Source organism: Stenella coeruleoalba, assembly GCF_951394435.1.
Source record: "Stenella coeruleoalba genome assembly, chromosome: 15".
Classification (NCBI taxonomy): Eukaryota; Metazoa; Chordata; class Mammalia; order Artiodactyla; family Delphinidae; genus Stenella; species Stenella coeruleoalba.
The window spans coordinates 22,345,981-22,370,033 of NC_137161.1; the positions used below are offsets into that span (position 1 = coordinate 22,345,981).

The 24,053-nt window shown below is 40.8% G+C and overlaps 1 protein-coding gene across 4 annotated transcripts in view; it reads left to right on the plus strand.

Moving 5' to 3' along the window:
- The window catches only part of SAMHD1 (SAM and HD domain containing deoxynucleoside triphosphate triphosphohydrolase 1), a 64,112-nt gene extending 40,060 nt beyond the window's left edge, over window positions 1-24,052 (plus strand). For 3 of the 4 annotated variants that reach the window (XM_079945888.1, XM_079945886.1, XM_079945889.1), the window contains 5 exons: window positions 9,622-9,761; window positions 10,548-10,643; window positions 15,690-15,794; window positions 16,360-16,497; window positions 20,889-24,052. In XM_079945888.1, coding sequence (XP_079802014.1) covers window positions 9,622-9,761; window positions 10,548-10,643; window positions 15,690-15,794; window positions 16,360-16,497; window positions 20,889-21,023 — 614 coding nt within the window. In that variant the 3' untranslated portion in view covers window positions 21,024-24,052. The remainder of the gene's footprint in view (window positions 1-9,621; window positions 9,762-10,547; window positions 10,644-15,689; window positions 15,795-16,359; window positions 16,498-20,888) is intronic. The other variant, XM_079945887.1, reaches the window with a different exon arrangement.
- Window position 24,053: the final 1 nt, after the last annotated feature.

Genomic DNA, 24,053 nt, shown 5'->3' on the forward strand with positions numbered 1-24,053 from the left:
CAGGCGGACTCCCAACCACTGCGCCACCAGGGAAGCCAACATGACTCTTTTTGAATTATGGTTTTCTCAGGGTATATGCCCAGTAGTGGGATTGCTAGGTCATATGGTAGTTCTATTTTTAGTTTTTTATGAACCTGCATGCTGTTCTCCATAGTGGCTGTATCAATTTACGTTCCCACCAACAGTGCAAGAGGGTTCCCTTTTCTCCACACCCTCTCCAGCATTTATTGTTCGTAGATTTTTTGATGATGACCATTCTGACTGGTGTGAGGTGATACCTCATTGTAGTTTTGATTTACATGTCTCTAATGATTAGTGATGTTGAGCATCCTTTCATGTGTTTGTTGACAATCTGTATATCTTCTTTGGAGAAATGTCTATTTAGGTCTTCTGCCCAGTTTTGGATTGGGTTGTTTGTTTTTTTAACATTGAGCTGCATGAGCTGTTTATATATTTTGGAGATTAATCCTTTGTCCATTGATTTGTTTGCAAATATCTTCTCCCATTCTGAGGGTTGCCTTTTCGTCTTGTTTATAGTTTCCTTTGCTATGCAAAAGCTTTTAAGCTTCATTAGGTCCTGTTTGTTTATTTTTGTTTTTATTACCATTACTCTGGGAGGTGGGTCAGAAAGGATCTTGCTGTGATTTATATCATGGAGTGTTCTGCCTATGTTTTCCTCTAAGTTTTATAGTGTCTGGCCTTACATTTAGGTCTTTAATCCATTTTGAGTTTAGTTTTGTGTGTGGTGTCAGGGAGTGTTCTAATTTCATTCTTTTACATGTAGCTGTCCAGTTTTCTCAGCACCACTTATTGAAGAGGCTGTCTTTTCTCCATTATATGTTCTTGCCTCCTTTATCAAAGATAAGGTGACCATATGTGTGTGGGTTTATCTCTGGGCTTTCTATCCTGTTCCATTGATCTATATTTCTGATTTTGTGCCAGTACCATACTGTCTTGATTACTGTAGCTTTGTAGTATAGTCTGAAGTCAGGGAGCCTGATTCCTCCAGCTCCGTTTTTCTTTCTCAAGATTGCTCTGGCTATTCGTGGTCTTTTGTGTTTCCATATGAATTGTGAAATTTTTTGTTCTAGTTCTGTGAAAAATGCCATTGGTAGCTTGATAGGGATTGCATTGAATCTGTAGACTGCTTTGGGTAGTATAGTCATTTTCACAATATTGATTCTTCCAATCCAAGAACATGATATATCTCTCCATCAGTTGGTATCATCTTTAATTTCTTTCCTCAGTGTCTTATAGTTTGCTGCATACAGGTCTTTTGTCTCCTTAGGTAGGTTTATTCCTAGGTATTTTATTCTTTTTGTTGCAGTGGTAAATGGGAGTGTTTCCTTAATTTCTCTTTCAGATTTTTCATCATTAGTGTATAGGGATGCAACAGAATTCTGTGCATTAATTTTGTATCCTGCTGCTTTACCAAATTCATTGATTAGCTCTAGTAGTTTTCTGGTGGCATCTTTAGGATTCTCTATGTATAGTATCATGTCATCTGCAAACAGTGACACTTTTAGTTCTTCTTTTCCAATTTGGATTCCTTTTATTTCTTTTTCTTCTCTGATTGCTGTGGCTAAAACTTCCAATACTATGTTGAATAATAGTGGTAAGAGTGGGCAACCTTGTCTTGCTCCTGGTCTTAGTGGAAATGGTTTCAGGTTTTCAGCATTGAGAACAATGTTGGCTGTGGGTTTGTCATACATGACCTTTATTATGTTGAGGTAAGTTCGCTTTATGCCTACTTTCTGGAGGGTTTTTATCATAAGTGTTGAATTTTGTCAAAAGCTTTTTCTGCATCTATTGAGATGATCATATGGTTTTTCTCCTTCAATTTGTTAATATGGTTTATCACATTGATTGATTTGCGTATATTGAAGAATCGTTGCATTCCTGGGATAAACCCCACTTGATCATGGTGTATGATCCTTTTAATGTGCTGTTGGATTCTGTTTGCTAGTATTTTGTTGAGGATTTTTGCATCTATGTTCATCAGTGATATTGGCCTGTAGTTTTCTTTTTTTGTGACATCTTTGTCTGGTTTTGGTATCAGGGTGACAGTGGACTTGTAGAATGAGTTTGGGAGTGTTCCTCCCTCTGCTATATTTTGGAAGAGTTTGAGAAGGATAGGTGTTAGCTCTTCTCTAAATGTTTGATAGAATTTGCCTGTGAAGCCATCTGGTCCTGGGCTTTTGTTTGTTGGGAGATTTTTAATCACAGTTTCAATTTCAGTGTTTGTGATTGGTGTGCTTATATTTTCTGTTTCTTCCTGGTTCAGTCTCAGAAGGTTGTGCTTTTCTAAGAGTTTGTCCATTTCTTCCGGGTTGTCCGTTTTATTGGCATATAGTTGCTTGTAATAATCTCTCATGATCCTTTTTGTTTCTGCAGTGTCAGTTGTTACTTCTCCTTTTTCATTTCTAATTCTCTTGATTTGAGTCTTCTTCCTTTTTTTCTTGATAAGTCTGGCTAATGGCTATCAATTTTGTTTATCCTCTCAAAGAACCAGCTTTCACTTTTATTGATCTTTGCTATCATTTCCTTCATTTCTTTTCCATTTATTTCTGATCTGATCTTTATGATTTCTTTCCTTCTGCTAACTTTGGGGTTTTTTGTTCTTCTTTCTATATTTGCTTTAGGTATAAAATTAGGTTGTTTATTTGAGATGTTTCTTGTTTCTTGAGGTAGGATTGTATTGCTATAAACTTTCCTCTTAGAACTGCTTTTGCTGCATCTCATAGGTTTTGGGTCATCATGTTTTCATTGACATTTGTTTCTAGGTATTTTTTGATTACCTCTTTGATTTCTTCAGTGATCTCTTGGTTATTTAGCAGTATATTGTTTAGCCTCCATATGTTTGTATTTTTTACAGATTTTTTCCTGTAAGTGATATCTAGTCTCATGGCATTGTAGTCAGAAAAGATACTTGATACGATTTCAATTTTCTTAAATTTAGCAAGGCTTGATTTGTGACCCAAGATTTGATCTATCCTGGAGAATGTTCCATGAGCACTTGAGAGGAAAGTGTATTCTGTTGTTTTGGAATGGGATGTCCTATAAATACCAATTAAGTCCATCTTTTTTAATGTATCATTTAAATCTTGTGTTTCCTTATTTATTTTCATTTTGGATGATCTGTCCATTGGTTAAAGTGGGGTGTTAAAGTCCCCTACTATTATTGTGTTGCTGTCGATTTCCCCTTTTATGGCTGTTAGCAGTTGCCTTATGTATAGAGGTGCTCCTGTGTTGGGTGCATAAATATTTACAATTGTTGTATCTTCTTCTTGGATTGATCCCTTGATCATTATGTAGTGTCCTTCCTTGTCTCTTGTAACATTCTTTATTTTATCTGATATGAGAATTGCTACTCCAGCTTTCTTTAGATTTCCATTTGCATGGAATATCTTTTGCCATCCCCTCACTTTCAGTCTGTATGTGTCCCTAGGTCTGAAGTGGGTCTCTTGTAGACAACATATATACGGGTCATGTTTTTGTATCCATTCAGCCAGTCTATGTCTTTTGGTTGGAGCATTTAATGCATTTACATTTAAGGTAGCTATTGATATGTATGTTCCTATGACCATTTTCTTAATTGTCTTGTGTTTGTTATTGTAGGTGTTTTCCTTCTCTTGTGTTTCCTGCCTAGGGAAGTTCCTTTAGCATTTGTTGTAAAGCTGGTTTGGTGGTGCTGAATTCTCTTAGCTCTTGCTTGTCTGTAAAGGTTTTAATTTCTCTGTCGAATCTGAATGAGAACCTTGCTGGGTACAGTAATCTTGGTTGTAGGTTTTTGCCTTTCATCACTTTAAATATGTCCTGCCTCCCTTCTGGCTTGCGGAGTTTCTGCTGAAAGATCAGCTGTTAACCTTATGGGGATTCCCTTGTATGTTATTTGTTGCTTTTCCCTTGCTGCTTTTAATATTTTTTCTTTGTATTTAATTTTTGATCATTTGATTAATATGTGTTTTGGCATGTTTCTCCTTGGATTTATCCTATATGGGACTCTCTGCACTTCCTGGACTTGACTGACTATTTGCTTACCCATATTAGGGAAGTTTTCAACTATAATCTCTTCAAATATTTTCTCAGTCCCTTTGTGTTTCTCTTCTTCTTCTGGGACCCCCTATAATTTGAACGTTGGTGCATTTAATGTTGTCCCAGAGGTCTCTGAGACTGTCCTTAATTCTTTTCATTCTTTTTTATTTATTGTGCTCTGTTGTAGTTATTTCCATTATTTTATCTTCCAGGTCACTTTTCCGTTCTTCTGCCTCAGTTATTCTGGTATTGATTCCTTCTAGAGAATTTTTAATTTCATTTATTGTGTTGTTCATCATTGTTTGTTTGCTCTTTAGTTCTTTTAGGTCCTTGTTAAACGTTTCTTGTATTTTCTCCATTCTATTTCCAAGATTTTAGATCATCTGTACTATCATTACTCTGAATTCTTTTTCAGGTAGACTGCCTATTTCCTCTTCATTTATTTGGTCTGGTGGGTTTTTACCTTGCTCCTTCATCTGCTGTGTGTTTCTCTGTCTTCTCATTTTGCTTAACTTACTGTGTTTGGGGTCTCCTTTTCACAGGCTGCAGGTTCGTAGTTTCTCTTGTTTTTGGTGTCTGCTCCCAGTGGGTAAGGTTGGTTCAGTGGGTTGTGTAGGCTTCGTGGTGGAGTGGACTGGTGCTGGTGTTCTGGTGGATGAGGCTGGATCTTGTCTTTCTGGTGGGCAGGACTGCATTTGATGGTGTGTTTTAGGGTGTCTGTGATCTTATTATGATTTTAGGCAGCCTCTCTGCTAATGGGTGGGATTGTGTTCCTGTCTTGCAGTTGTTTAGCATAGGGTGTCCATCGCTGTAGCTTGCTGGTCATTGGGTGGAGCTGGGTCTTAGCATTGAGATGGAGATCTCTGGGAGACATTTCGCCGTTTGATATTACATGGGGCCAGGAGGTCTCTGCTGGACCAATGTCCTGAACTTGGCTCTCCCACCTCAGAGGCTCAGGCCTGACACCCAGCCAGAGCACCAGAGCGTGTCAGCCAAACAGCCAGGTATGTGGGGAGTTTCTTGCCTTTGGGGAAATCTGAGGTCTTCTGCCAGCGTTCAGTAGGTGTTCTGTAGGAGTTGTTCCACATGTAGATGTAGTTTTGATGTATAAGTGGGGAGGAAGGTGATCTCCACATCTTATTCCTCTGCCATCTTGAAGGCGCCTCCCTGGATATTTATTTTTAACTTTTGCTCATAATGAAGCAAGTGATGCTGTGTTTTAAAAAATCATCTTCAGTTTTCCTCAGAGACCAGTCCCAGCCATTCATCCTGTAACATTATATTACATTTAAATTATCTTTTGGTGAAAAGAAATGAATTCTGCATTTTATACACTTTGGGGTTAACTGACAAACCATTAAAATATCATACATTTTAATGAGGTCTTAAGTGCTCATGACAATACATAGCTCTTGCTCACCATGAAAGTTCTAGAACACCCAAACTGGTTTTTAACCCCATTCGGTAAGATGAGTTCACTGATCACATACTTGGATGTTGTAACAATGTCAAAAATCCCAGACAAGAAATTAGGTTACATTTTTGTGCTTTATCTGCCAGAGTATGGGAGAACAAGCATATAGCCTTTCCAGCTTTCATCATTTCAGACAGGGATCATTGTAGTTTTCTTGCGTATTATTCTGAGCAGTCATATAATCCTTATTGTCCTTAACTACATGACCTTGAAGGAATAGGACCATGTGAGAGCCTTCCTTACTTTTGCTGCATTTCCAAAAGCAACTCACCTTATCTTTACTTTAAAAATCTCCACTTCTTTTTTTAAATCAATTTGCTTTTATTTATCTATTTGATTGCACCAGCTCCTTAGTTGTGACAGGCAGGCTTCTTATTTGCGGCCTGCATGTGGGATCTTGTTCCCTGACGAGGGATCGAACCCGGGACCCCTTCACTGGGAGCTCAGAGTCTTATCCACTGTGCCACCAGGGCAGTCCCAAATCTTCACTTCTTATTTTTAAATTTTTTAGAATGTTTTTTCACATTTTGGGGGTAAGTGTTGAAAATATATAGCAATGTTGAAAGAATTTTACAGTTAAAACCTGTATACTCACCACCTAAATTCTAGCATTTACTGGACTTGCTTTATCACATATTTATTACCTACCATCCCTCTACCCATTTATTAATCTATCTAAGGTTTGATGCATTTTAAAGTAAATTTCAGACGTCAGTATACTTTACCTTAACTCCTTCAGCATGCAGATTAACTAAAGTTCACTAATTGTTTATAGATTTTTTTCTTTTGATGTAAAAGTTACATGCAATTTGTATAAATGCAAAAATGGTAAGTGTAACATTTGCTAAACAAATGCAGGACACAGAACCTTATCTTCTCCTTAGAAAATTCCCTCATGCCCTGTCCCAGTCAATTCCTGTCCCTACCTCACCCCGAGAAGCAACCTATTTGCCTGTGCTAGACTTTTATATCAATGGAATCATACCATACGTATTCTTCTGTGTAAGGCTTCTTTCACTCAGCATTATGTATTTCAGATTTATCCAGATTGCATGTACCAGTAGTTCATTCCTTTTCATTGCTGAGTAGTAGTCTATCATATGAATATGCTGTTTCTTTATCTGTTCTCACTGCTTCCTAAATTCCTATTTCTAATGGATGTTTCAGCTTATCTGGATGTAGCTATGTTAAGCATTGCAAATGTTATGACCACTGTCTTAAGTAACCATTTTCTAAATGCTAATACATTTAGCAAATACCAATGCTAAACCTTGGTCTTTATCCCTCAATATTCCTAAGCAATAGGTGGACCGTACCCCTTCCCTCCCTTTCCCTGCAAGACCCTACCCCCAAATCCCTTAATTAAATTGAGGTCTTAGAATGTTAAATTCAAAAGAACCTTAGAGATCATCTGCTTAAAACCCCTCAAATGAGGAAACAGGCCAAATGAGGGAAAGCAACTTATCCTAAAAAATGGCAAAGCTGAACTCAAACCAAGTCTTCTGATCCCAAGTTGAATGTTGTTTACACTATTTTAGTGATATTTTAGTCATTAAATTTAATAGACAAGCAGTTCACTTTTGTACATGACTCTTCTGAAAACATGTACGTAGAACAAATAGAACTCTCGTACATGGCTGGTGGGAATGCAGGTGGTACAGCCACTTGGGGAAAGTTGAGCATTTTCTTTTAAACATATATGTATCCTGTGATCCAGTAATCCTTCTTTTACCCATTTAGCCAACAGAAATGAAAATATAAGTCCACCCCAAAACCTGTACCTGGTAGAATAAGATGAAAGGCATAAGAAGAGTATCAGTTGAGTTCCATGGGGTTCAAAGAGGAATTACATCTCTGGTTTGGAAGAATTAGGGAAGGTTTCACAATCAGGTGCCTTTTGAGATGAACCTCAGGGATTAGACGGGCCTTCAGGAAGTGAGATTCTGTCATGGGGAAAAGCATTTCTTTAATTCACCTGGGAATAGGGTGGATAAAAGCATGGATAAGAAAAGCGTGGTCTTGTTTTTTGTTGTTGTTGCTGTTGTTTTTTATTGGGGTAGAGTTGTTTTACAATGTTGTTAGTTTCTACTGTACAACTAAGTGGAATTCCCTGTGCTGTACTGCAGGTTCTCATTAGTTATATATTTTATACGTATTAGTGTATATATGTCAATCCCAATCTCCCAGTTCATCCCACCCCTGGTCTTGTTTATGTTAAAATAAAATTGTTCTGTTTTTCATACTGTGCGTATAATGTGTAAAGGAATAATGAAAACTAAAGATGGAGAGAGGGGTTTGTAGACAGCATCACTGAGAGGGTGAGGAATGTGTTAACCGTGGATTGGTACATATATTTGTGGGTGACGTGAATGACATAGACTACTAATATTTTATTTTGCCAAGAAAAGGCATTTTAATAAAACTCACTTTGCAAAATGCGGTGATTGATTCAATGAACGATTATCGATGAATGCTAAACCATTGGTTGACAACTTATTGGGATAGTCAGACTCTCTCAAAATATTACCCTGCAGATTGTTAATTACAAAGGGAAAGATACATTTATAACAGAGAAATTCGGGGCGGGGTGGTGGTTATTGCTTTAACCAACTGTTGGAACTTAACATAACCCATAAATATAACAAAGCTCATTATGTGACTTGTGATGTGATGCACTGAGCCAAGCTCTTATATAGTGTTCTTAGATGTTGTAACACTTATACAGTGTTCTCGACAACAGTGTTCTCCTTGAATCTAATGGTGAAGAAGCAGTCGAACAAGTTCAAAGTCTGGGACATTTTACATAATGACTGCCTGAACTTTTCTAAAACGTCAACATCGTGAAAGAAGTCAGGGAAATTATCCTAGTTCTAGATGGGAGGAGACTATAAAACACGATAACTAATGTCATCCATAATACTTGATTGGTTTCTCTAAACAGCAACAAAAATTCATAAATTGCATTATTGGAACAATTAAGCAAATTCAGATATAGATTGTATGTCAGATATTTTTATATCAGTATTAAATTTCTTGGCATGATTGTGGTTATGTTGGGGGACGTTCTTGTTCTTGGAAGGTACATGCTGAAGTATTTAGGAGTGAAAGGTATTGATGTCTGTAATTTTCAAATGTTTCCTCAAAAATTTATGTGCATACACACGGAGAGAGTGTTTGCATATGTGGGAAAATGTTAACAGTGGATAAATTTCAGTGAAAGGTATTTTATTTTGAAATTTCCAAAATAAAAAGTTGGAAGAAAAAGAAAGAAGGAAAATAAACTACCTTCTATCATCATGGAATGAAACTTTTAAAAACTTTTTTTATTTCTTTTTTGCGGCCATACTGCGAGGCTTGAGGGATCTTAGTTCCCCGACCAGGGGTCAAACCTAGGCCCTGGCTGTGAAAGCACAGAGTCCTAACCACAGGACTGCCAGGGAATTCCCTTAAAAACTTATTATTAAGGAAATTTACATCACTTAGCCTCATCACTTAGCTGCAGCAATTATCAACGCATGACAATTTTACTTCATCCCTTCACCCCATCAGACCCTGGGCCATTTTGAAGCAGATCTCAGACATAATTTTGTAATCCTTAAGTATCATTCTCTTTAAAAAAACATAATATAGGGACTTCCCTGGTGGTTCAGTGGTTAAGACTCTGAGCTCCCAATGCCGGGGGCCTGGGTTCCATCCCTGGTCAGGGAACTAGATCCCGCATGCTGCAACTAAGACCTGACGCAGCCAAATAAATATAAATAAATAAATAAATAATTTTTAAAAACCAACATAACAATAAATTAATACACCCCTTTGTACCTAAAACCCAGTCTCAAGTCATCAACTCCAGTGCAGTCTTGTCTCATCTCTCCCCTTTCCCGCTATTAGATTACCTTGAAGCAAATATGAGACATTGACTGCAACACTTTTACAAAGGTTTTTTCACTCCAGGCTTTAAAATTTTTTTTCACATTGTTATAATCATAGTGTACCTACGTTTGTAAACTGCTTGAAATCATTTCAGACGATGTATGAGTCATACAGCAATGTATGAGTCTTTTAAAATTTTGTTTTTTCATTTTAATGTAACTGAAATTTCATCAAATTGGCAGATAACATTTTTCTGGAGATTTTATACTCTGCTGATCCCAAATTGGATGCTGCACGAGCGATTTTAAAGAAAATTGAATGCCGTAATCTATACAAGTTTGTGGGTGAGACTCAGCCTATAGGACAAATAAAGATTAAAAGGGTAAGTTGAAAGGTCCTCTGACCCCCAGGAGGAAACCATTAGCCCATCACAATACCACGACTGTATTCTAAGCCCTTTACACGTTCTCACTTAATCTTCACATCAGTCTTCTGAGCCCTGCCCTGCAGATGAAGAAACCGAGGCTTGGGAGAGATTAAATAATTTGCCTTTGGAAGCACAGTTAGCGAGCCAGGATTCAAAGCCAGGTCTCATTTACTCCAAAACCTTTACTCTCTCATGTCAGAAGTGAGAGGGGAGCCTCAAATTTTGTCTAGACCCAAAGGCAAGAAAATGAATGTGAGTAAAAGGGGCCTCAAAATGAGGTATCTGCATGAGCTTCTTTGACACTCTAAGGACCTGCTTTAACTACTTCCTTCTTTGGCAGACTATCAGGTTCTCGCAGATGGTGCTTGCTTGCCTTCTTTAGTTCAGTTATCAGTTATCTCTCCTGCTTGTTGAAGGGTTTTCTCTTTGCCAGAAAGCGCATAACAAAAGCCACACTGATAACCACACCCCGCCTCATGATACTTCCTTGGGTCACACTTTACTTCTTGTTTTACTAACACGTTAATGCCACATTTTTTTCAATGTGAAATGCTGTTATGAAAATCGCACTATTGTGATTTGATTAAAAGATGGCATAGGCAGAAACCATATATTTGTTAGGGAAATCTCTACCCACTTTTTTTGGTAAAGTGCTGTTTTTAGAGAGGGAACCTCTTTGTGACACAAACACTGTAGAATGAAGAACTGGAGTTCTAACATGAGGAGCCTCGTCTTTTCTAGGAAAACTACGAAAGCCTTCCGAAAGGGGTCGCCAGTGCTAAACCCAGTGACATGGTGCTAGAACCCGAACTGAAGGCTGAAGATTTCATAGTGGATGTAAGTAGTTAGTCCAATAACATACTAAGCAAAGAATTTATTTAAAATAAAGCACTGCTACCCCCCCTCATTATAACAGTAGTACATGTTCATTATAGAAAATTTGGAAAATACAGAAAGATGGAAGAAAGAGAATCACCTGTGATATCACAGAAAAAAACTAACATTAAGCAGTTTTAAAACCTTCTTTGACATTTTTATGTCAATATTGTAAATATTTTTATGTAATTGTGGTCATGTCATTAATAGAATGTTGTATATAGTGATTTTTGAATGTTTTCTTGATCAAAAAAGTAATACATACCAATAATATTTTAATTGCACACACACACAAAAGAAAAAGTTAAGACTTTTTGACTCCTATTTTCATAGAGGATGTAGTGTCTTCTTGTATCCTAATGAGAATGCCAAACGGCTTTCTCACATTTTCTTGTTTCCTCTAAGAAATTCTTTTCAGAGTTCTACTCCTCTGAAATCTCAGGACAGTGTTCTCTGTGTATTTTTTCCATAAGCCTCTCATTTGTTATTCTCTTGCTGATGCATCTTTGAGCAAAAGGCAATCTCTCCATAACCATTCTTTGCCGAGGGACACAGTGAGTGAACTGCCCTTGGACCCTCTCTCTATTCACTTGACTGCGTGATGAAGTGCCTCAGATCTGCAGATCAGGCTGCAGTTTCCTGTTTCATTAGATGAGGTTCCACCAGAATAAAGGGATCTCACATCCTGACTTCCTGAGGCTCTGAAAGGCTTCACTCTCCAGAATGTTATCCCTGGGCTCCCACGTGTCTGCCCTTTGCCCTCAGTGCAGGCATTACTCCTAGTCGGTCCCCCACCTCCCCATCTCCCAATGGATAGAGGATCAGAGGTACTTCAGGTGGCTGCCATGCATAGGAGAAGATGACATACACATGGCCAATAGACATGAAAGAAGTTTAACTTTCTTGTTAACCTATAGGCAAATTGATGCAACGAGTTTTTTGATTATCAGACGTATAAGATAAAAAAATTTTTATAAGATTTTGTGATAATAAAGGTATGTGAAAATGGGAGTGTAAATTGATACAAGAGACCAAACTAGGGTCAATTTTAACTGACCCAGCAGTTTCATTCTGGGGATTTGTCCAAAGGAGGTGATCAGTTTTTCAAAAAAAAGCACAAATATATTTATTGTGGCTTTATTATAGTGTGAAATTAGGGGAAAAATGTGTATGTCTTTTTTTTTTTTTTTTGGCCATGCCACATGGCATGTGGGATCTTAGTTCCCCAACCAGGGATTGAACTCGTGCCCCTTGCATTGAGAGCGTGGAGTCTTAAGCACTGGACCACCAGGGAAGTCCCTATATATGTCTCTCAATAGGAAATTCAGTGGAATAATGCAAACATTAAAAGTTGTTTTTAACATCAAAAGATGTTTATAATAAGTGAAAAAAAGTACGTACAGAATGATTTTGTTTCTTTAAATGTATATACATTACATTTAAATATGTGTGTGCAGTGAACATACTGAAAAAATTTTGGATATATTAATAGTAAAACGTTAACACTGTTTCTACCCAAGTGGTGGAATTGCAGGTGATTTTTTTTTTTTTTACAGTGAGTATGGTACAAGAGTTTCATAATCTGAAACTCTTTCCATTTTAAGATGGGTAAAGCCTATCTGTATTCTGAGAAAGCAATAAAATTGCTAATTAAATGTCTTATCATGAATTAGCATCTAGTTATAGCTTGACAGTGTAATATATTTACGTGGTGCATCTTACCATACATGGCCCCTTTGGGGACTGTATGTAGTAACTTTTATGATTATGTAATGGGCTATAAAACATAATGTACTATTTAGAATTAAAGATTCATTGTTGTTGGTCTGTAGCTACTTTTTTACTCTTGAGTCCTTGGTTAAGCACGGGATCTCTGTATAACATTGCCCTTCTGGAAAATAATGGTTTTATCAAATCTGCTTTAAGGAGGAATTTACAGTTATGCATTATGAAGAAAATAGGGCTTGCCTTTTATTACTATTCTAAAGCCAAGGAAGTAAATACCGAAGAGGTAGTGGCACTTAGATTGTTGAAAATTTGACTAGTGTTCATGCCTTAGCACGATGGGTAAAATGTCAGTGCTGCAGCAGGTCCCGCCCTCATGAAACAACACCCAGGAGAGAGACCTGTGACAGCACCAGCCCTGGGACCGTGGGGAGGACTGAGCAATTTTCCCTCACAGATAAAGGAATGCAGCTATCAAAGCCAGTAGACCATGCAGAGTGGGAGGGCTGGCCGTGTACTGCAGACCCCTGGTCTCACTTCTGGACCATGGCTGAATCTCAGATGTCCACCCTTGTCTCACAGGCCACTGGCAGCATAGCCAGCAAAGCACATATACCGGTTTTCTTCAGTCACCACTCACAGGATAAGCCCCTCTTATCATCTGTTCTTTTCTGTACCGTCATCACCACATTACTCTATTTCTTCCCCTTACTTCACTTCCAATCTCTTCCCTGTCCCAAACCTGTCCCTGGAGCCCTTTGGAATTTCCACTCCGTAATTAACTAACTCCCCTCTATCTTTAGCCTCTCCTCTGACTATCTTTTTGCCTTTGTTGCAGCCTGGCTGTCCCCTGAGAGCCTGATTCCCCTGCAGCTCTTTCAGGAAAAGCACATTCCTCAGGGTCAGGAGACCTTCCTGTTCATCAGTCCTCTTGTTCCCTAGTACCACTTCAAGACCCCATGCAAGATCCCTGTTCCTCTGAGACTGACATCCTTAAACCATCTCCTGTCCTCTTGGTTGCAGGTTTTGGCATGGTGCAGAGCCTTCCACTCTACTCCGGTTCCTGCCATCATCCTTAGTGGCTTCATAGTCCACATGGCGCCAACTCTGATCTCCTTATCCTCATCTTCAGTGACCTTATCCCCTCCACCTCTGAACCTTATCAACATTTGAAAATGCCCTCCCTCTAAAAATCACTAACTGAAGCATCCCATCTCTGTCCATAAACCCCTTTCTTCCTTACTTACTTGTTCCTAGCTCATCAGGACCTCCAGTTTACTGTCTCCTGACTTTCTTCCAGCTGGTTAGTGATCTTCTATCTTTATTTCTCTCCCAATCTAACTTAGATCGTGTTTCCATTAATTCAGTCATTTTCTGCAATTACCCTCAACTCCCTCGCAAAACGCTGAATGACAGTTCATGGTCACCAACCCTAGGTGGGCCCTCTGGACTTACTGGCAAGCTTAGTGCAATTCTCCTAGTCTCCATAGTGACTATTTCAAACCATCTTCACTCCTCCCAAATCTCCAGCCCTGCTTCCCAACCCCAACTGTATTCACTCTCAGTGACTAACTCCACTTTAGCTCTTATTTCAGAGATAAAATATAGGTTATTAGATAGGAACTCTCTCCACCTACACCGTCTGCCTCCACATGCAGCTGTGTTCAGACTTTGCTCTGGTACAGTGGGGAAGTGTCTCTCTTCCTATCAAAAGGCTAAGGGTAACCCTTCTAATTGTGTTCCAGGCCAGGGCTGTCCAATAGAACTTCCTGTGGTGATGGAAATGGTCTGTATCTGTGCTGTCCATTTCAGTAGTGACTAGCCACACATGTCTATTGAGCACTGAAATGTGGCTGCTGCAGTTGAAGAACTAATTTTAATCTTATATTTAATGTTAATGACTTGACATTGTAAAAATCCACACATGGACAGTGGTTACCCCATTGGGCAGTGCAGCCAGAGAGCAATTTGTCTCAGAACGTCTGCAGAACCACACAGTATGCGTTCTCTCCTCTCTCTCTTTGACTTTCCCATCAGCAGTTAAACAGACTTTCATCTTAAGAAAATAACAAACCCTGCACTCCTCTTTACCCATCTTCTCTTCTTCAAGGTTAAACTCATTGAAAAGTTGTGTCCCCTTACCTTTCCTGGGTACCACAGTCCGCTTCATATTCTCCCCTCTTGCCTCTCGTAACAGCCAAACTTCCAAAAGTTGTCTTCTCTCTCATTTCTCGTCTACTTCTTTTTTGTTTTGCCTTGTTTTTTGTTTGTTTGTTTGTTTGTTTTGGCCACGCCACATGGCTTTCGGGATCTTCGTTCCTGGAACAGGGGTCGAACCCGTGCCCCCTGCACAGAGTCTTAACCACCGGCCCGCCAGGGAAGTCCCTTCTCATCTACTTCTGAACCTTTTCTCTGTCACCATCACTATACAGCTATATTTCATTTTATTGCAAGTCATTTTATTGCACTTTGCATGTATTGGAATATCTCTGACGTCTGCCTGTATTAAAACTACTGTCACTAAGATCAGCAATGACTTCAGTGCTACTAAAACCAGCAGACAAGTTTCAGTCCTCTCTGCTTCAGAGCTGTTTCTTCTGCCTGGAATTCTTTTCTTTCCTACCTAGGCCTTGTTAATTCCTGCTCACTTATTAGTAATGTCACTTTCCCAGGAAAACATTTCCAGTCATTGCCTAGGAGCCCCAGACTACTAGGTTCCCAGGTTACAAAGTTTCACAGTACCATTTGCTTTTCCTTGGTAGCTCTTATAACAAATGGTGCTAGATAATTACTTTTTTTTGGCCAGGCTGTACAGCTTGCAGGATCTTAGTTCCCTGACCAGGGATAGAATCCGGGCCCGGCAGTGAGAGCACCAAGTCCTAACCACTGGACCACCAGGGAATTCCCGATAGTTACTTTTTAAATTATTTGTTCTACCTCAGTCTAGGCCATGTGGTCTACGGGGGCTGGGATTTTATCAAGGATCCTTGTATCTCTACACAACAGTGCCTGCCACGTGTCTATCACATAGTATGTATTGACGTTATACCCTACTTATGTTGAAAGCACAAATACCCCTCCCACCCCACCCAGATTTCAAAGACCAATTCCCTATGGGTCATGCACCAGAGCTACCTTTATTCCGCTATGAGCCACCCTACCAGGGCTCCTACTTCTCAACCTCCAGAGAGCTCTGCTTCATTTCCTGTGATGCCCCACAACCCTGAATTGAACTCTCATTGCTATTATGTACACGATCACTTACTTATTGCTTGTATTAAGGTTATCAACATGGATTATGGAATGGAAGACAAGAATCCTATTGATCATGTTCGCTTCTATTGTAAGAGTGAGCCCAGCCAGGCAATCATGATTACTAAAAATCAGGTAACTACTTAGGTAAAACAAATATACGACAGTGGCATTTGGAACTTTACAGTAAATTGCATTTTACTTTCAGGTTGAGTCCTAAAGTCAATGTGTACTGTTTAAAAAAAAAGAAGCAGAAGCATATCTTTAAAATTAAAGTATACCTGATTTTGTGTAGCCTAGACCATCTTAAGAGCCAGTTTATCCTGTTTGCTAAACACAGAAGAAAGCTCTGTTTTTTGGTTTAGAGGCTAGCTTATAAGTCTGGTGGGAAGGGAGTGTCATATGGTTGAAGTCATCTAAGTGAAATGTGCGTATTTGCAGATCTTCTGTGTGAGAGTCAGTCGTCTTCATGTAATTATATCATACAAACCTTTCATCTTCTATTAATGGACATAAAATTGCGGGACATTTTGCAATATGACAGCTGCCTTGAATTCTTTTCTCTGGATTATCACTGGGATAAAATAGCAAAACAACATGGTGCTTTTAATATAACATCAAGCACGGAGCTTAGGAACAGCTGATCTCTCTTCAGTGTGTGAATTCAAGGTGACAGTGAAATTTTTCCTTCTTTAAAAAGGTTTCACAGTTTTTGCCAGAGGTGTTTGCTGAGCAGCTGATTCGAGTTTATTGTAAGAAGACGGATAAAAGGAGTCTCTACGCTGCACAACAACATTTCGTTCAGTGGTGTTTAATCAATGACTTCACCAAGCCACAGGTGGGTGACATTATTCACATATGTTGCACAAATTTTTAAGTAAAAAACGCAAGCAATCCTTACATCCCTCTGAAAAGTTCTCATTTAAATATAGTCATTTGATGAACTTATTTACAAAACAGAAACAGACTCACAGACTTAGAGAACGAACTTACGGTTACTGGGGGGGACAGTAGTGGGGAGGAATAGTTGGGGAGTTTGGGATTGACGTGTACACACTGCTGTATTTAAAATGGATAACCAACAAGGACCTTGTATGGCACAGGGAGCTCTGCTCAATATTAGGTAATAACTTAAATGGGAAAAGAATTTGAAAAAGAATAGATACATGTGTATATATAACTGAATCACTTTGCTGTACACCTGAAACTAACACAACATTGTTAATCAATTATACTCCAATATGAAATTAAAAGTTTAAAGTAAATAAATAAAAAAATGTCATTTGGTTTTGGTTTGGGAGAAAAAGGTTTTTCCACATTAAGCTTTCCTTTTAAAATGCCTGAACCTGTGTCCACCAGCAGTTTCTTCCTACAGCAATTGTGAGTGGGTGCTCTGTTTATCACTATTGTCCTAATAATAAAAGTTTAAGATGGTGAACATGTGAATAGTACTTGACAGTGTTCTCACCAGTTGTCTCACCCAGTCCTCCCAGTGACCCTGGGGGGGTGAGATATTGTGTCCTCATCTTGAAGAGAAGGTTACCAAAGCTGAGCTTTAACTTATTTAAGGCCACATATAACTGATAATAAGTTTTCTAACTTATTTCAAACTCAGCATTCCCAAACCTATAACCTATTTAAATTCTCTAGTTGCCAATCCCATAGAGAATGTTGTTGAAATTGTCCCTTATTGACCTGCACATGGTGGGTGCCTGGCACAGAGAATGTGACCAGTTGATATTTGTTGACTGAATGAATATGATTGGCAGGCAAGTGGGAAACAGAGTTCTACTTCCTGGCCTAGTGCTGTCTCTCACAACACCTTAGCTGCTTCCCACCCCCGCCCCCCTGTGTTGGGTGCTGAAGGAAACAAAAACCAAAGGTGAGACGTGAAAGAGTAGCCCAGTACATCGGCTCTTTGTCAGATGCCAGAGGGAGGGACACAGGTGAGTCTGTTAGGACTCAGAGCTTTGGGAGAGCTGTCAGAAAAGCCTTAGAGAAGTTCCTTTAGCATTTGTTGTATAGCTGGTTTGGTGGTGCTGAATTCCAAAATATGGAAGCAGCTCATGCAGCTCAATATCAAAAGAAAACAAAACAACCCAATCCAAAAATGGGCAGAAGACCTAAACAGACATTTCTCCAAAGATATACAGATTGCCAACAAACACATGAAAGGATGCTCAACGTCGCTAATCATTAGAGGAATGCAAATCAAAACTACAATGAGGTATCACCTCACACCAGTCAGAATGGCCATCATCAAAAAAGCTACAAACAATAAATGCTGGAAAGGGTGTGGAGAAACGGGAACCCTCCTGCACTGTTGGTGGGACTGTAAATTGATACAGCCACTATGGAGAACAGTATGGAGGTTCCTAAAAAACTAAAAATAGAACTACCATACGACCCAGCAATCCCACTACTCGGCATATACCCTGAGAAAACCATAATTCAAAAAGAGTCATGTACCACAATGTTGCACTGCAGCTCTATTTACAATAGCCAGGACATGGAAGCAACCTAAGTGTCCATCGACAGATGAATGGATGAAGAAGATGTGGCACATATATACAATGCAATATTACTCAGCCATAAAAAGAAACGAAATTGAGTTATTTGTAGTGAGGTGGATGGACCTAGAGTCTTTCATACAGAGTGAAGTAAGTCAGAAAGAGAAAAACAAATACCGTATGCTAACATATATATATGGAATCTTAAAAAAAAAAAATGGTTCTGAAGAACCTAGGGGCAGGACGGGAATGAAGACACAGATGTAGAGAATGGACTTGAGGACACGGGGAGGGGGAAGGGTAAGCTGGGATGAAGTGAGAGAGTGGCATGGACATATATACACTACCAAATGTAAAATAGACAGCTAGTGGGAAGCAGCTGCATAGCACAGGGAGATCAGCTCGGTGCTTTGTGACCGCCTAGAGGGATGGGATAGGGGTGGGAGGGAGACGCAAGAGTGAGGAGATATGGGGATATATGTATATGTATAGCTGATTCACTTTGTTATAAAGCAGAAACTAACGCCATTGTAAAGCAATTATACTCCAAGAAAGATGTTAAAAAAAAAAAGGAAGAAAGAAAAGTCTTAGGCAGGAGGGAGGATTCTCCTACATCCAGAAGGCTGGATTGTGTTTGGATGAGTAGCAGAGAGAAATGGGAGCTACACAAAAATGCAACTGGAACAAGTTGAGTGTGTTTGGGGGCCTCAAAGTCTTATTGTTGAGGTGATGGAAACGGAAGAGTCGGCTGGATTGTGGAGAAGCGTGGGTAATCAGCTAAGAAAGATTTACTGTTATGTACGGTGGGCAGAGTATTCAAGACTTACCATGCTGCTGTAATATTTACTTCTGGGTTTTGTCTCCAGCTAGAGTGAGACCAGTGGAAATAAGGAAGTATGTCTGTCTTATGTACTGTAGCTTCTAAGGAGACTAAACCCCTGATGAAGAAGGAAAACTCTAGCAGCAGATGGATTGGAACGTGGAGAGACTGGAAGCAGAGAGACAAGAGGCTATTCAAGTTCAGCCATGTGGTGATAGTGACTTAAATCCAGATACATTCAGTCAGGGAATGAGTGTTTTCACCAGGCCCTATGTTAGGGGCCAGGGATGGAACAGTACCTGAGACAGTTCCCACAGGTTTCGCTCTATTTGGGGATAACAGACACATGAGTAAATAACAGTCACAATGGTGTGGTAAGTGCTTTGGGGTTAGGGGCAGTGTGGACAGTCTTAGAGGAGCAAAAAGGAGCCGGGTTTAAGTCTGGTTGGTTGGGGAAGGCTTATTTAAAGAGGGACTTGGAAGCTGAGACCTGAAGAATGGGTGAGGAGTCAGCTGGGTAAAGGTGGGTGGGGGGGAGGCCGGAAGGTGAGAGAGAACAGGGTGCATTTAGGGATGGGGCGGGGCACTGTGCACAGTGCTGTAAGCCAAGAGCACCAGAGCAGTGGGAGCCCCTGGGGTGTGTAAGCAGGAAAGGGACATAGTCAGGTCGGTGTTCATAAAGTTCACTAGAGTTGAAATTAGAACGGGTAGAGATAAGGATGTTTGGTAGAAATAGAGACGAGTTTGAAAACAAATCATGTTGACTTGAGGTACGGGTCTTCCGAATATGAGTGTCATGGCAATAGTGTGGCTGCTTTTAATAATAGCTCTATCAAGTCGGATCCAGCGTAGGTCAGCAGAAGAAATGTGATACGGGGCAGGAGATCCGAAAGCTTTAGAAGAGCTAAATGGGCCAACAGGACAGTGAGACAACAGGAGGGAGCTGCTGCCACCTCTAGGGTAGGAGGTGGGAGTCCAGGTGCTGGGCCACCTGCAGAAGCTAGAACCACAGCAGAATCACAGCCACTGTACCCAGCCAGAGGGGTTAGGGGAGAGACACCCTGGCTTCTCTGCCCCCCTCTCTTCCAGCCTCCCACCAGTGCCTCCCATCGGCCAAACCTGACTGGAGGCCAGTAGACACGGGAGCTGGGAAACGTAGTTCACAAGAGCAGCTCCTGTTACACAGCACAGCAGAGGGAGGCGAAGTGTGAATCTGAGAGCAAGTAGGCAAATGAAGGCCACGATATTCTATCACAAGCGTTCTCTTGCTAGTGCAATAAAGGCTCTCACAGATCTGTACCCTCACATAACCTCGAGAATCCATCCACAAGTTCAAGAACGATTCAGGATAGAGTCAGGTGTTAGAGGGCCTAGCTTCTCACACTCTTTGTTTTCAAGTCACTTCACTTTGACACCATCCCTTGTTTTGGGTGGACTCAGTGCTGATGGGGCCAAAGTTATAGCCTTGATTGTGGAGCAAAGCTCAAGTTCTGCAGGCGCATGCTGTCCTTACCCCCTTTGCCGTCTTACAGGCCTGGGACGTTTATTACAGGGGAGACTAGGAAAGAGAGGAGCAGGGGTCCAGTGCAGACCCTCTTTCTCCTGGAAAACCAGGACAGAGTGTGTTCCATGGAAGTGTGTGAAGGGAGAGGGCCGTAAAACCTAGCCATGTGAAAAGATTAGGTCTGGTGGCTTTTGCTCTGAGGGCTCTTCCCTTGCTAGGACCGTGGTGTTTCTAATTCAGCCCACACACTGAGCATATATACAGTCTGGGGTTTCCCAAGAGTAAGTCTGTTCAGAAGCAATCTGTCTGGAGGACAAAGATACGTGTACCTGAGGCCTTCGCAAAAACCATGAAAACTGGCTTTTCTCTATTTCTAGTTTCTCTCTCTTTGACAGGATGGTGATATCGTAGCTCCACTTATAACACCTCGAAAATCGGAGTGGAATTACACAGATTCAGCCCAGAGTCCAGCTCACACCCGAGAAGCATCCAAATGCAGAGCCCAGCTTTTTCGAGATGGTTCAGTGTGAATGTCTGCAATCAGTTGTTTACAAAAAGCCTCTCCGTCCTCCCCCCAACAGAATTAACTTAGGGAATTTGATTACAGAGTTCTACAAATGTATTGACAACTAGTGCTTTTTATTTTATATTTTGAATGTACGCACATGCTAAGTCATTTCTATTTAGAGGAACAGGTATTAGGCAAACTTTATTACATGAGTTATGGAAAGCACTGCCTTGCCTATTTTTAATATTAATCAAAGCCTTTCTTCTTTAGCAGCCAGTTTTCTTAGAATAACCGCTGTTTTATGTACTTTGAACTCTTAGGACATATGATTGTTTTTTAAAAAATTTGGAAATTAGACAAAGGTGCACACTGGAATTTGCATTTGGGATTGTCACGAACAGCCACAGTTAAAAGCAAAACGTAAAATCCTGCGCCCCTGAGGAGGCGCCCATCACCCCAGATTTGAAGAGAGCTCTCCTTGAGTGACTGTAATATTAGTGAAAGGCACCTACCCTCACCCTTTTCGCCCCCTGTCAGCTGCCCTGTGGGATCAACAGTAGATGAGGGCCAGGAGGGGCTCCAGCGTTTTGATGACAGGCCTGACTGATTTGCTGAAAAGATCTGAGGGCTCTGGCCTCCTCTGAAGTGGGGCATAAAACTACCTTATAGGAAACCCCTAGCCCCAGTGGCAGAGGGATCCCCCAAACCAAGCTGTTCTCTGGGTCAGCTGTGGCTCTAGCCCGTGTTGGTTTCTTTCCTGGGTGCTCACTGCCCGAGCCCTGAGGGTTCTGCCATTGCCCAGCCTGGAGAAGGCAGCTTCCCTCCCACCTGCTCTCTGCCTCTTGCTTGGGTGCTGATCAGAGGTCATGACAGGAACCGTCCATCCTCAGGGCTCCTCAGAGCTGGGACTTCATTTTTGCTGGTAGCTGCCCGTGCAGAGATGAAGTGATTGCCCAGTGAGCTCCAGGTTCCACTCTGTGTCTCTACACAGTGGTTGAGCAGCGCTCCTGAACTGAGGGCTCTCCTCCCATACGCACATCCCCAGTGCTACAGAAATTCACCAAGAGCAAAGTCTGGAGTTAGAGCCAAAGCTGGTGGCTGCCAGAGGCAGGGCAGTGGGGAGTGTAGTCATGAGCCCCTAACATCTTGTGCTTTGACGCTCCCTTACAAAAGCCTGACACTCCCTGGCAGCCTGGGCCTGGGGAGCCAGCCCTGGCCCTGGGCAAGAGCAAGAGGGAGTGGGGAGGAACTCAGACCAAAGGCCAGCGGATTATCCCCAGGGCCTTAGGAGTGCTGCACCTTCCACTGTGTAACCAGGCTCTCTGCTGTAGACACTAGGGTGACAGGTATTTGGAATGTCTGCCGTTGTGCACTATCACCCCTCCCCCATCCCTCAGTAGATAAAGAGTTGACCCTAATTCATAGAGTAGTTAGAACCCTTCTCTCCCACCACGGTGCTGTGTGGTGGGGATGTGGTCACACATGGGCTCATAGAAGCACAAGGAAAGTGGTCCGTGGTACTGGGTCATGTCCGTTTTAACCAAGGTGCCTCTGAAATGTTCAGCAGGGAGAAGCATCCGTCCCAGACTCCATGTGCCCGGACCCAAGGTCAAGAATGTAATGTTTCTCTGCCAAGATTGTTTTATTTTTGCACCTCCTCCCTTTAAATCATTGTTTTACTCTGCAATTTTGTGGTCTCAGTGTTGTATCGTTGTACTCTCTGAGAAACAACTTGAATCTGTTTTGTTTGCATCTTTTGTTACATACCAGGCAGCTGCACTTTATGCTCTTTGCAACTGTTTTAATTATGGGAACCATGTGCCACTGACAAGGTTAAATTTTTCTTAAGAAACATCTTCACTATTCGTATAAAAACGGAGACTTTAACTGCTTGGCCTCTAGAGTTACTGCGCATTGTCACATTGAGAATGTAAATAGAACTGCAAGTTCAAGTGACTGGTTATTTCATCTGGGTGAGGGAAACAGCTGCAATAAAACGTCATGAATGTATCTCTATCTTGAAACCAACCGTGTCTTCCTTGACGACTTTCTCTCACACTTGTGTGCCCAGTTTTGACCCTTTTGTGCAAAAGAACTGTGTTTGGTCTAGGAATGCGCCCAGATGTTTCTTTATACCTCAGCACTGTGTTGGGTCTTCGAGAGGGGATAATATTAACAGGGCCTATGTTACTTGGTTTTCCTCATTCAGTAATGGCAAGTAATGGCCTGATAAAGAATCTTCTGGAAGGAGACAGGCACTAGCATGGGGAGGGATATGGCTTTCTTTTTTTTTAGTTTTTCTGAGCTCCTGTTTTGCCAGAAAACATATCCTTCCTCCTTTTTAACCTCCCTGAGGTTCCCATCTACAGAATTTCAAATTCTTTACCCAAATATGCATATTGTTCATTTGCTGCTTTCATATTTTCCTCGTGGAATTAAATAAGAGATTTGCAAGCACCCGGTGGCACACTGGTGGCAGACAGAAAGCCCTCAATGTTCTGGGAAAAGAAGGATGCTACTGGAGTCTTTATTAATTTCACTGGTTGAGTCCTGGTGTCTGTGGCTTGACAATATTCTTTAAGTTAGAATAATGTCCAACACATATAGAGTAGAATCCCATTTTGTAAGATATATATATATATATATATATATATATATATATATATATATATATATCCTTGGAAAATTGTCTGGAAGGATATACATGAAATGTTAGTGTTTTGGGGGGTGGTTGAATTTTAGGCAACTTTAATTCTTTTATATCTTCTGGTTTTTCTACAATAAACATGTATTAACTGTATACTCTCTAAAAAGATCATTTTCCTGAGGGACTTTGTGCTGCTCGGGTGAGGTATAAGTGCTTTCACTCCTTCAAAGTCCCCTCTCCAGGAGAACATGGGCTGTGCTCATGCCTGTCTTGGTCCTCTGGCGACGGGAGGCTGGCTCAGAGCCACAGTCCACACTGGGACACTTCGCCATCTGTGTTTCGGACAGAATGGACTGCCCAGGGTGACGGAGGCCTCGTCAGCATCCGGGGGCAGATCCAAGCCCC